At 39.9% G+C, this 13,869-nt stretch overlaps 1 protein-coding gene across 2 annotated transcripts; it reads right to left on the bottom strand.

Moving 5' to 3' along the window:
- Positions 1-294: 294 nt before the first annotated feature.
- On the bottom strand, positions 295-12,009 carry tap1 (transporter 1, ATP-binding cassette, sub-family B (MDR/TAP)). Of its 2 annotated transcripts, none has more exons than XM_056444210.1 (13): positions 11,882-12,009; positions 10,869-11,195; positions 10,110-10,338; positions 9,051-9,165; positions 8,375-8,505; positions 7,081-7,286; positions 5,797-5,994; positions 4,944-5,072; positions 4,624-4,818; positions 4,334-4,507; positions 2,976-3,135; positions 1,565-1,701; positions 295-1,470 (listed from the first exon to the last, which is right to left on the bottom strand). In XM_056444210.1, exons 2-13 carry the CDS (start codon positions 11,190-11,192, stop codon positions 1,240-1,242), a joined length of 2,229 nt encoding a protein of 742 aa, XP_056300185.1. In that variant the 5' UTR covers positions 11,193-11,195; positions 11,882-12,009; the 3' UTR covers positions 295-1,239. The 2 variants fall into 2 exon arrangements, with proteins under 2 accessions (XP_056300185.1, XP_056300186.1); XM_056444211.1 differs by having other exon boundaries at positions 11,811-12,009.
- Between the last annotated feature and the right edge of the window lie 1,860 nt (positions 12,010-13,869).

Genomic DNA, 13,869 nt, shown 5'->3' on the forward strand with positions numbered 1-13,869 from the left:
TACACATTGTGAGTTTCAAGCCCAAACTGAGACTCTCCTCTCAAACTTTTGGGAAATTATGTGCAAAGTAAATCTTACAAATGTTATGATGACAGGAGCCTCACATATATTCTACCAGGACTGGGATAGTAAAAACAAAAAAATAAAGAACAACAACTATTAAATAGAAAGAAATCTAATTAAATAAAAGAACAAACCAACAACTTGCAGCACATGAAACATGAAAACTATTTTCTTTTCCATCATTTTAACTTCACACAATAGTAGCGCTGAAGAAATATTGATGGTTGTATATATTATATTATTATCTTTATTTAAAAGGGACCATGTACAGTTAAAACAAAAAATTTCACCATTTGATGCTCTGTACAAAATTGTAGCTTCAGCTCATTTGCATCTGTAGTCCCTTGACAGACCATAATACACATAAAACAATAACAAACAGTACAGGATAAATACACACAATGCAAAGCTACAGTATATTACAATGAAGAAATACATACTATTAAAAGTAAGTATTAAAAACCTTGAAAAGTAAGTAATACACACTATGAAAAGTAAGTAATAAAAACCTTTAAATAAGTAAAGAAGCATCAATACAGGAAAAAGTACAGTTACAATAATATAAAGACAAATATATATTTAAATATATACATTCAGATCCTCAAAAAATCACTCATCTTAAATATTACAAAAAATAAAGTACGTATAATCAACCTCACTGAACTCTTCTACGTCTATTTTTGCAAAGTGTATAAAGTTCAGTTCTCATAAAGGATGATAATGAACGCAGAGATGTTTGTCATATTGTTACCTTCGCATTGAAAATGCTGAAGGTTATGTTTTGATCGCCGTGTATTTATTTATTTGTATGCGTGTTCCTCACATAACTCAAAAAGTATAAAACCGAATCGCATGAAATTTGGTGGGATGATTGGTTATTATCCGGGGACCATTTGACTAGATTTTGGGGTTGATCGGGTCAAAGGTCAAGGTCATGAAAAGGTCAAAATCTTCTTGTTACCATAGCACGGTCAATTTATAACTAATGCCAAAATGTTCATAATTCAATGCCCAATCTTGTGATATGCGAAGGTATGTGCTCTACCGAGTGCCCGTTCTAGTTTCTACCATGGAATTATCCCTTAAATGCCAGATTCCTGGTTTTGGACCCTTGTGGGCAGCGTTGACCCTTAAAGTCTGGACCGTTCTTCTCCGGCCTTCAGGGCAACCCCTGTATCAGCGTGTGTCCTCCGTCTCCTCCTCTTGGCGGCTGAAGCCCGTTTTCTGCTTATTCACCATGGCGGCATAATGGCCGCCTTTCTGCAGCAGCTCCTCGTGGCTGCCCTCCTCCATCAGCATCCCTTCCTTGAGGAAGACGATGTGGTCGGCCTTCTCCACGACGTTCATCTTGTTGGATATCAGCAGCACGGAGCAGTCGTCGGTTTTGCTCAACAGAGCTTGGCACACCTGTTTTGAGTACAATCGTGACTCGATGTCACATGCGGAACAAGGGAGTAAGAAGTTAGGGAAATGTGAGGAACTCGAGAAGAACGCAACCCACCTGATATTCGTTCTCGGGGTCCAAGTCGCTGGTGGCGTTGTCGAGTATCAGGATTTTAGGCCGTCGGATTAAAGCTCTGGCGATGGCGATACGCTGCTTCTGGCCTCCGGACATCTGGCCGCCCTTCTCCCCAGCATCTGCCCGACAGAAGGACTCACCGTCATCGACTTTATGGACATTTACGGGGAACGATGAGCGGTTTCTGGCACAAGACCAAAGTGATGTTTGTTTCAAAAGCACTTAAATCAAATCCACCTGCACTGTGAAAACCAGGAGGGGCAATATTTGCTTTTAAATCCCATTGAGTTAAATCCTTGCCGGCAGCATGTAACAATAATATTGAATAGATGGATGGATTAGCAAATTAATAATGATGAATGCGTTTAAGTCCTTGAGCTAAAACATAAGACGGTGATCCTCCTGCTCCCGTAGCTGGCAGTGATGACATTGAAGTCTCTTGTATATTCATTGGAAGACTTTTCAATACTGTCTACGGCAGCGGTCCCCAACCCCCGGGTTGGTACCGGGCCGCACAGAAAAGGTGTTTTAAAAAAGTATTTTTAAATTTTTTTTTTAAATCAAAGACGGAAAAATCTTTTATTTTGAAAAAATGGCCGGATATACCCGTCTGTGATTAACGTTCGGGTTTATCACTGCACTTTTTTTAATGCACTTTACGACGATCGTGTCATATTTTATGCCATTATTATTTTATTCCGTCATTTTTATTCCATCATATTTATTCCTTCATATTTATTCCGTCATATTTATTACGTCATATTTTATTACATCATATGTATTACTTTATATTTTATTACTTTATATTTTATTACGTCATATTTATTCCGTCATATTTTGTTCAATTATATTTTATTCCGTCGTATTTATTCCGTCATGTTCATTACATCATATTTTATTACATCATATTTATTACTTTATATTTTATTACGTCATATTTATTCCGTTATATTTATTCCGTCATATTTATTACCTCATATTTAATGTCATAATTATTAAGTCATATTTATTACCTAATATTTATTACGTCTTATTTATTACGTCTTATTTATTACGTTGTGTTTATATGAAGTCATATTTATTACGTCATATTTATTACGTCATATTTACAACGTCATGTTTATCGCACACACTGTGAAGTCAGTGAAAATATTGTCCTCAAGAAGGTCGGGGACCGCTGGTCTACGGTGTTTATCTTAACTAAATGCAAGAGTCTGTAGACGTACAACCCGCTGGCCACACCACATGTTACACAGTTCGGTGCAGCAGAATACGAGATTAGCCGCGGACATACGCAGAGGAGCAATCATAATAACTCCAGGAAGTAGCCAGCCCCCGTGTGAAGGACCCCACGGGAGGACTCTTTCCGACAGGCTGCGTTTGCGCGTCCAACCTGTGTCATAGCCACCCGACAGCTCCATGATGAACTCGTGGGCGCTGGCCCGCTTGGCGGCCGCGTGCATCTCCTCGTCGGAGGCGTCCTCCACGCCGTACTTGATGTTCTCTCGCACGGAGCGAGCAAACAGCACGCAGTCCTGGCTCACGACCGCAATCTGTAAAGACACAGAAGAAGACACAACAGCGGCCTGACATTAAAGCAGACATCAGGAGAGGAAGCTTGCAATGGACTGTGGTTCCTTCCTTTCATCATCATCATGCGGCTACTTTCATTTCATTTCAGTTTTATGGTCTCAGCTGCAGAATTCACTTATTCACATCTTAAATGTTGTGTTAATTAGTTTGGTACGATAACTGAAACCCCTTAAATAACTCACTCACCCCAAATAAAGAGGACAGTCCTAGAGCTTCTTAATGCTCGGTTTAAAAAAAATAAACATGAGCATCACAAAGAAAATGAAGGATTCATCCAATTCAAAGGAATTTTACAGGTATAAAGTGCTGTTTTTCATGCTGATAAATTGATCTATTAAGGATATTAATTAATACAATTTTTAAAAGTGCTACTGAGGGTATGATTTTTCTGTGACTTTGTTTGTAAACCCTTCTGCCCCCTGGTGGCCAGAAATCACTTAATGCAGCATAAAAAATAAAAAAATTATATATATACAGGACTGTCTCAGAAAATTAGAATATTGTGATAAAGTTCTTTATTTTCTGTAATGCAATTAAAAAAAAAAAAACAAAATGTGATGCATTTTGGATTCATTACAAATCAACTGAAATATTACTTTTTTTTTTTTTTTTTTGCTGATTACATATAACACAAAAGAAAAAAAAAAAAAAATCCTATAAAAAATTTTAATATTTCCTCAGACCAAGAAAAAAAAAAGCTCTATAACAGCTGGAGTGTTTGTCAAGGCTCAGAAACAGGTTAGGTGTTAATAGAGTTTTATTAATTGATTTGATTTTTACCCTACTTTTTCATGATATTCTAATATTTAGAGATAGGATATTTGAGTTTTCTAGCTGTGTAATAATCAACAAAAAATAAATCAGAATAAAAGCAATATTTTATTTTCCAGATGATAATGATCCAGAATGCATGTTTTTTTTTTTTTTTAAAAAAAAATAAACAATAAAATAAAGAATTCATATTCTAATTGATATATGAAAATGCCACAGGGCACCTTTATATATATATATATATATATATATATATATATGTAAACATGAAAGGTATGTTTACATTCTGTTTTTCCATAGCCTTTCCCCGGTGCTTGCTATTACGCTCCTTTCAAGTGAAATTAGTCAGCTAGACGGTTAAAGTAAAAAGTGTAAAAAACAACCCGCCTTGTCATGTAGGTACTGGTCTTCGTAGCTGTGCAGCGGGATCCCGTCCAGTAGGATCTCTCCGGCTTGGGGCTGGTAAAATCTCTCCAGCAGCCGGACACAGGTGGACTTCCCTGATCTGTTGGGCCCCACCAGGGCAGTGACTTTCCCCGGCTTCATCTCCAGAGACACGTCCTGGTAGGAGACGGGAGGAACAGATGAACGGGTGAATCGGTAACGGGTTGTGTGCGATAATATTTAAATTGTAAAGACGATGAATGCAGCGGAGATAAAATAAAACCCACGCATACCTTGAGCATGAATGTGTTTTCGTTTGCCGTGCCGGAATAGAAAAATGTGACGTTTTTGAATTCAATGAGACCCTCCAGAGTTTCGGGGGCCAAAGAGCCATTCGGGGGTCTTTTAGGTTTGCGTTCCAAATATTCAAAGATCTTCTCCGAGGACCCGATTGCCTTCTTCACCTCTGGGTAGGAACGCATGACGGCCTGGAAAAAGAGCATGGGCTGAATTACTTTTGTTCAATTTTGAAACAACAAAAAAACATTGTCCGCTTGCTGAATATTAATATATTAATATATTCAAACTCCCTTCATGTCGGCACGCGGCTCACCTCGACGGCGGAGGCGAACTGCAGCTCGTAGAGGACGAAGGACACCAAGTCTCCCCTGCTGACGCCCCCTCTGGTCACCAGGGTGCCTCCGTAGTACAGAATAAACACCTTCAAGGCCATGCTGGTCATCTGGGGAGGTTAATGGTTTACAGGGGGAAAGAAAGGCAATAAATAATGTTAAACATTCACTCCCAGCTCCACGGGAAGATGCAGATCGGAGGCATTTCCAAATCACTGGGCGTGGGACTGATAACGTGTGTTGCTCTGTGTAGATCTTCTGGCTTTATTTTAATATTTTAATGATGCTAATGTGATTAATTCAGAGGGATTTATGGCATAAGCAGAGGAGGTATGTTTGAGATTCTGTTTGACCTGCTGCCTAACTTTAAATAAGAACGTTTATTTCTGGCTTTTTTTTCTCTGTCTGCGTTTTATTATATTCAGGGTTCATACACATGTTGAATAATGGATTTCCAGGACTTTAAACCAAATTTCCATGACCAAACATTTGGTGAAATCTCAGTGCATACACAAGTATACCTTAAATGATGAGAAAATAGTTTGATTAAAAGTATAAATATTGATGTAAATGTTTATTATTTTAATCGAACTTTGTAAATGAAGATATGAATCTAACAAATTTCCATTGGGATTTCATCTTTTTTTTGCAGAGCTTTTCCAGGCCTGGAAATAACCATTTTTATTCCATGACTTTTCCAGGTTTTCCATGACCGTACGAACCCTGTACATTTTCTCCCTGGGTTCATCCCCCGCCGGCTCACACTCACACGCCTCACGCTGGCTCAGAAATCAGTGCGTGCGTGTAATAATCCGGACGCTGCGTTGGACTCACGCTGTTGGCCCAGGTGGAGGCCGCGTACGCCACCGCTTCCTTTTTGTTCAGGGCGTAAATGGCGTCCAGCCGCCGAGTGTACCGCTCCGTCTCGCCGTCCTCGTTGGCGAAGCTCCTCACCGTCTTCATGCAGGAGAACGTCTCCGTGGCCACCTGGTTGGCCTTCGCCAGGGACTCCTGGACCTCGACGGCGATGGTCTGGGAAAAAAATACACAATTTAATAACAATAAAGATTAGAGCAGCTTTAAAGATGAGGCGACATTTAGGCAGCGCGGAAATACACCAGGGAAAAAGGCAAAAAGGGCCCTAACAGATATAATGTTGCCCCTGATGTCACTAGAGGGGCAACAAATGCCCCATAATTATGATAATTTAATAGCGTTTTGTTTTTACTTTGTTGTGTGTTCTATCTGTACTTCCTGTACTAGGTAGGTACACACACAAAAATCAATAAATATAATTTTGAATTATAAAAAAACAAATAAATAAGTTATAATTGTTAATAGTCGTTTAAAATGTAATAATAAAAAAGAAATAAGAATAAAATTGAATATGATTGTCTGATTTTGTTTGTTTTTTGTTCAAAAAATCTAAGAAAACACTTAAAATCTGTAGACTACTGCCTAATAGTCTTATTACTGCCTAATAGTCTTATTATTGCCTAAGTCTTATTATTGCCAAATAGTCTTATTATTGCCTAATAGTCTTATTATTATCTAATAGTCTTATTATTGCCAAATAGTCTTATTATTGCCTAATATTCTTATTATTATCTAATAGTCTTATTATTGCCTAATAGTCTTATTGTTGTCTAATAGTCTTATTATTGCCTAATAGTCTTATTATTGCACTTTTTATGACAATTGCTCATATTCTGTAAGCCTAAATAAGTATATTTATTATTTTTGAACAAAGGTTAATGTTATTTCACAAGTTTCAAAAAGTGCCCCAATTTATTTTTTAAATAGAATAGAATAGAATATACACTTTTATTAATCCCCAAGGGGAAATTAGTTCTCTGCATTTAACCCATCATCCTTAGTAGTTAGGAGGGCAGGAGGCTGCGGTGAGCCGCCAGGGGGGGGTTCAGTGCCTGCTCAAGGACTCTTCGACTGCAACTAATGGGGGGGAGAGGAACCGACCCACAACCCTGCACCCTGCGGTTGCAGGCCTCCCCCCTAAAGCGCCCCCCCCAAATGCTCCTGGATTTCAGTCAGGGAAAACTGCCCCCTCATAAAGATGTAAATGTGCTGTCCCTGTATTGAGGGTGAAGTGGTCTTTACCTTCTGGAAGCGTCCGATGAGCTCCGGGATGAGCCACATGACGGGCAGGCCCATGCAGGTGAGCAGGGTCATCTTCCAAGACTGGCTCACCATGAAGAACAAGAGGAAGCCCAATCGCCCCGTGTACCACATCACGAGACTCAACTTCTCACTCAGCGCCTCGCTCATCTCGTTGGTATCCGTGGTAACGCGGGACGCCAGTTCACCTGAGAAAAGAGGAGTGTGTTATGAGCCTCGTCAAAGGAACTTATACTTATCTATAAGGAAACTACGACAGCAAAATGAAGATATACAAAATAGATATGGAGCTATTTAAAGATTCATAATTAACATTATAAATACACATGACATCTATTGTTCTGTCCATCCTGGAGAGGGATCCTCCTCTGTTGCTCTCCTGAAGGGTTCTTCAGTTTTTCCTGATCCGATGTGAGGTCAAAGGTCAGGGATGTCGTATGTGTACAGATTGTAAAGCCCTCTGAGGCACATTTATTTGTGATATTGTGCTATACAAAATAAACTGAATTGAATTGGATGAATAATCGGATAAAATAGTACAAATAAATGCACTATTTTCCACTATGTATCCAAGTTTTTCTCGTGTGAATGTCTGACTATACAATCTGGCAAATCTGTGATTTATTTTGCATAACTGTGAATTTATTTTTCTATTTAGAATATTGCCACCCAAGATTCTGCAAAATTCAAAAATATATATAATTGTATCATAACATAATACATTCCCTTATTTAATATCTGGAGATGTATGAGGGGGCGTCGCCAACAGTGGGAGGGGTAAATAAACAGTATTTATGTGTGTGTATGTATGAGGGTATGTGCATATATATGTTAATATGTGTGCAGGTTTTTGCATGTCTACCCGTATTTATAAATATAGTCTTTATTTTATTTTTTGTTTTTATTTTTATGGTATGTTTTTTGTCTGAGTATCTTTGTATACGTGCAGTGTGTACATCTTTAAATAAATATCTCGAAAACCAATGAAAGATTTGATCACAAAAAAAGTATTAATTGATCACAATTTTTTTAAATATAATAATATAAAAGATTTGATCACAAAAATATATATATTTGATCACAAAAAATATATATCCATATAATTGATCATTTGCTTACCCTAAAATGGCTCGAATACGGCTGTGCCTTGATTTTAAAAAAAAGTGTGTGCCATAAGTGAAAAGATAAACGTGTATCAGTTTATAATTGATTCATGACGGTACGACGCACACACACTACTCCTTCCTCTGAAGATACCTGCTGAGTCGTCACTTACCTGTCTTCGTGCCGTCAAAGAAAGCGATCTCCTGGCTCAGCACGGCCTGGAACACGGCGCCCTGCACCGCGGTGTGGACGCGGCTCATGGTGAAGTCGTAGAGGAGGTCGCACGCGAACTCCAGCACGGCACTGAAAACCAGAGGGGGGGGGGGGGGAGTAAAAATAGTAAAGTCTTATATTCAAATGGAGTGAACGTGATAGTTTGTGGATGTTTTATGATGGTGGAAATAAACCGAAAGTACAACTTATTTGCACTGTTTTTGTTAATGGCGTCCGGTGGGTTGGAAGAGCGTCTAGACACGGGTTTTCTTTTCGGTTCAGATTTAGTGAAAGTATTTCCTCCATGTTGAAATGTGCTAAATTAATAAACTTGCCAAATTTCCATGTGAAATCTCAGCGTATACATGACAGTGGATTATCCCTGAGCTGCTGTTGCTATGGACACAAAACCTTTCAGTTAAGGTGCGGAAGAAAAAAAGTTGCATTTTGAGCGTCTTTCTTTTAAAAACATATTAATTATTTCAAACTCAGCGCAAATTTCCATGATTATTCCAAAACTTTTTTGATTTTAAATTTTTGGGGGGGACTTTTCCAGCCCTGGAAATAACCATTTAAAAAATCAATGACTTTTCCAGGTTTTCCTTGACCGTAGGAACCCTGAAAGGCGACGTTACCTGACAACGGTCATCAGCGTCATGACGCTGAGGGCCTCTGTGAAGGCGTCCGGCGCCTCCTCGTTGGCGATCCAGTCCGCCACCTGGCCGGTGTACCGAAGAACAGCCATCTCACCTGAGTCCACGAGTTCACACCATCACGATATATACGAGGAGACAATTACTGTGAATCTAAAATATCAGGAGTGGTCTTTTCTCCGTTAAAGCTCCACTTTAACCTGAAAGAGAATATAAGGCAACCAGACTTTCATAACTCAGGCCCACAGTAATCCCCTGATTGCTCTAATTCAGGGGATTCAAACTCATTTTCACCGTGGGCCACATCAGCATCATGGCCGCCCTCTTAAAGGGCCGGTGTAACTGAAACACTGTATGAACTACTCCCGAACATATTGTTAAATAACTCTCTTTGCATTTGATTATTGTAGAAATATTGTACGTAAGAAAATGTCTCTAATATTATAACATAAATCCATTAAATTTGAAACCTTCAAAATAAAAGCACAGGATATTTATTTTGAAATTCCTTTAACCCTTGTGTTGCCTTCGGGTCAATTTGACCCGATTCAATGTTTCACCCTCCTGTCGCCTTCGGGTCAACCCGATTCAATGTTTAACCCTCCTGTTACCTTTATATTTACTAACATATTTTACCCTTGAGGTCAATATGACCCCAGCTATTAAAATCTCCAGAAAATTATTAGAATTAATATTGTTTTCCAAGTTTAAGTGTGAGGTACTTTATGTTTGTTTGTTGACTCCCGAAAGAACACCGACATTAAACATTGAATCGGGTCAAATTGACCCGAAGGCAACACAAGGGTTAAGAAAAGGCGATCATATGTCTTTTCAAGCCGTCACGGGCCACATAAAATGACGTGGTGGGCTTTGTGTTTGACACTTGTGCTATAAATCAACAATATGCACTTTTGGGAGTGAAGCTGCAAACAACACAGCAGGAGCTGCAGGAGACAACTCCAAACCTCCGCAGTTGCGTAAGAACACGACAGAAAATTACCGGTATACTACGTACTTAATTGAAGTTGCTGTCCCACTTACCGTAAGATGAAAGCAACACGAGAACCAGCACGGAAACCAAGCGCCCGAGATAGGGCCGCATATATCCCATCAGCCTATTCAGAGACGCACTGGTGTCCTCTTTGGGCTCCTCTTTGGGCGCCCTCGTCAGCAGAGAGGAGATGCATCGACCCGAAGAGAGCAACAGAGACGACACGTATCGGCTCCAGTAGAGCCCCGCCACTATCGTCACGACGTAACCTTGTAACACCTGCAAGACGCATCGCAGGGTTTAATAGCACAAACTAGACAAATATGGGAAATGCAAAACAATCTTTGATGAATGTTATGATAGAGGCCGAAAAAATATATTTCTAAAATAGTTTCTTGTACCAGACTCAGCGACTTAAGTACAAAAACAAAATGACAAAAAAACATATTTTTGAAGTATCAAAAGTGAAAGCATTTGTTCCCCTGTCAGTATTTACTCAACAGTACAGATGTGCATGCTGCAGCTGGTGAATTCTGAAACGTACGATATGTCTCTCTGAAATGTCGTAGAAATACCTGAAGTACCAGAATTGTACTTAGCTATACTGTATACCTGTGGCCTCTTCCTGTTGTCATTGTACGACAGGGATGTGCATAAAAATGCAGATTTGTCATCGCATTCGAAAAAACGTATATTATACGTTGAGGGTGGAGAACGAATTAAAGAGGAAAGAACTCTAAAAAAAAAAAAAATCTGAAAACTCTCTGCTGTTACATTAATGTGATCCATACTGCAACTCATCCACCCACCCGTTCCCAGGAGAGCCCCCCCCACAGTTCCTCCGTGGCGGGCGCCCCCAGCGCCCGGAGGAGGGTGACGTACACCGGGCCGTGGAAGCAGAGCACCGCGAGGCCCTGCAGCGCCTGGAAGCCGCTCATCCACGGCGGTCTCGTCGGGGGGGCGAGGGCCAGCAGGCCGGCGAGCAGGCCGGCCCTGGTGAGCCCGCCCCCCCACAGGGCGAGGAGCGGATGGCGGAGGAGGACGGCGGCGGGCAAGAGCCGGGCCGAGCGGACCGCGTGCACCATGCATACGTCCAGGCACACGAAGAGCAGGGGGGACAGGGAGCTCATCATCGTCTGCATAATAAAGAGACAGGGGGGGGTCAGAGGGGGTCAAAGGTCAGCACACAGTCTCCCCGATGGGACTTAAGGGAGGAACAGTAAAGATGGACTCCAACTGTTGGCAGAAACATGGAGAAACAATGTCACGATGAACTTGCAGATGGTATTAAGCTCAAAACAAACAGATTTTATTAAATATGAACTGTTGGCTGAAACATGGAGAACACAGAGCTTAATATTGAACCTATAAATTAATATAGAATAAATTATATATCATAAAATATTATATTTTTTATTATAAAATATATAATATTATATATAAAAATATAAATTATATTTTATAAAATTATAAAAAATATTTTTTGAAATGTCCCCACTGTGGGACAAATAAAGGAATATCATATCATATTATATCCTTTATACATAAAATAAGCCACTAATATTATTTGGACTAATTTTAATCTAACTTAACTTCCGCATTAGTTTCGTTTTCACATCCAAATACAGCAACACACCAGCGAGTTAGCACAACACAAACAGTACATACACACACATAGCTACATTGTTGCATATACATACACACATATGATATAGCTACATAGCTACATTGTTGCCACTCGCCTTTATTACCTTTAAGTCTAAATGTGCGCGAGCTCCACACGAAGCGGGAGTTTCAGCTTGTGGCGTCACATTTAACTCACGTTTCCTTTACGACGGGCCGTGTCGTGTCGTGTTCGACCCGCGTGAAGCGACGTGGACCCGGTTACCGGAAAACAGTTCTGAACCGGGGGCTCGTTCACGCGTTCACCGACGAACCAGTCTTCAAAGTGTCAGAATGAAAGCGAAAGTGTCTCTCTCTCTCTCTCTCTCTCTCTCTCTCTCTCTCTCGATGGAAAGCCCCATTGTTACGTCTGCAACAATGGCGGACAAAGACAAAACATTTTTTTTTAAATAACGTTGTCGTATTTATCCCGAGCCCAGCTTTTTATAAACTTTAGTTTATTGACTTTAGTTGTTGTTGTTGTTGTTGTGCTGCTCGTAACACAGTCCCGCGGTGGTGAACCGTGTTGCCGTGTATAAATAGTCCAACAGCGACACCACGCGACGAGAAGGTGGAACTGCACGCGCTATGTGCGGATGTCACAAATTCAATTACTCCTCTTTATTATGGATGAGATTATATTTTTATTTATTTATCCATAGGTGGAAATTTCTTGTTACAACAGCAAAAGATTTTTTACAAATATACAATCAAATAAAATAGTGCATATTACATATTAGACATATTACATTTGAATTTAAATAATAGTGTAGAAATTAAAGTGTATACAATGTCTATAGAGTAGAAAGTGACAGCGATGCAACGGTTACTGATGATACATTTGAGGAGGATGTTGCCAGAGGATATTTATTATTACTATTATTATTATTATTATTATTATTATTATTATTATTATTATTATTATTCTGATGGGTTTAGGAATAAGAGGTGCATTTCTAATTGCCTGTTTTTCCAGGATTTTTTTTCTTTTTTGGTCTATCTATATGTTATGTGAACATTGTTCAAGGTTTTTGGACCAAACCCTCGCTCATGAGGCCGGTACAATCAGTCCTATCCTCTATAGTTGTTTATAGAACAATAAAGCATATATTGTAAGTATATTTTTTACTGTTGGACCCACAACTGTAATAATATTTTAAAAAATGTAATGTATTGCTGCATTAAACTGTTAGAGTAGGGCGCACTGGGGCAAGCATTTGTTGTTATTTGTATCCTATATGCCTTTTATATTGAAGACATTTAATATATAACACTAGGGAAAGGTATGAATAATAGAATGAATAATAAGTGAGTGGTTAAGACAACTCGGAAAGAAACCCCCCACAGGAACGTTGAACTCCCAGATAGCTTCCTTCCTTCTCTTTCCTTTCATGTAGGACGCGAGACGAGCAAAGCTATATATGTTCTTCCTGAATAAGGAGTGTGAGCCCAGGTGGCCTGAACAAGTTTCATAATGTGTGTTTAAAATAACATTTGATCTACTATTTGGCATTTGAACTTCGATGGCGTCACGTGAAGGGGTCAAAGTCAAACGCCTTAAAGGACTCGAGTTATTGGCATCAGGCCTGCTCTGTGTCTCCTCTGTCTCCTTGATTAGTTCATTCCCTTCACCTGCCCTCAGCCACTGTCTCGTTAGTGTCTCATGCCGTACACATGTGTCCCCCCCCCCCCCCCCTATATGTCGTGCCAGTCTTTCGCTTGTCTCCTCGTTGTCTTTAGTTCTTCCTTGTCTCCTTATGCCTTGACGCTGTACCTATCTGTCTTTGTAACTATTGCTGACATTTTTACTCAGTAAAGAAAGTTTTGGTTCTTCACCTCGAGTCCTGCCCTGTTCTTGACGCTCGCTACCTGTGGCAATCGGTTGTTATTTGTTTCACCTCAAGAGCCATTTGAGTCCTGAGTGCTCCATTTACTTATGTGTGACAGAAGTGGCTTACACGGTCATTTTAGATGACAGATGGCAGCCAAGTTCTTTTCTTTTTTTGGGGGGGCTTTTGTAAAGGTCAGTTTCAAACCTCGCCCCCACACACACACACACGCGCACCATGTCTCGTTTCACACATTTAAATAACGTCTCCTTGAGCAGTTTTCAACTTGAGACACACACACACACACACACAAGTCATC

This window comes from Pseudoliparis swirei, chromosome 22, assembly GCF_029220125.1.
Source record: "Pseudoliparis swirei isolate HS2019 ecotype Mariana Trench chromosome 22, NWPU_hadal_v1, whole genome shotgun sequence".
Taxonomy (NCBI): Eukaryota; Metazoa; Chordata; class Actinopteri; order Perciformes; family Liparidae; genus Pseudoliparis; species Pseudoliparis swirei.

Excerpts from the sequence above, each read along its gene's own strand:
- tap1 (XM_056444210.1), bottom strand. The coding sequence starts at position 11,192 with ATGATGAGCTCCCTGTCCCCCCTGCTCTTCGTGTGCCTGGACGTATGC. Across the intron at positions 9,166-10,109 it reads CGTGTTGCTTTCATCTTACG|GTGAGATGGCTGTTCTTCGG; the intron begins GTAAGTGGGACA and ends TCGTGGACTCAG. Across the intron at positions 1,702-2,975 it reads GTCGGGTGGCTATGACACAG|ATGCTGGGGAGAAGGGCGGC; the intron begins GTTGGACGCGCA and ends TCTGTCGGGCAG.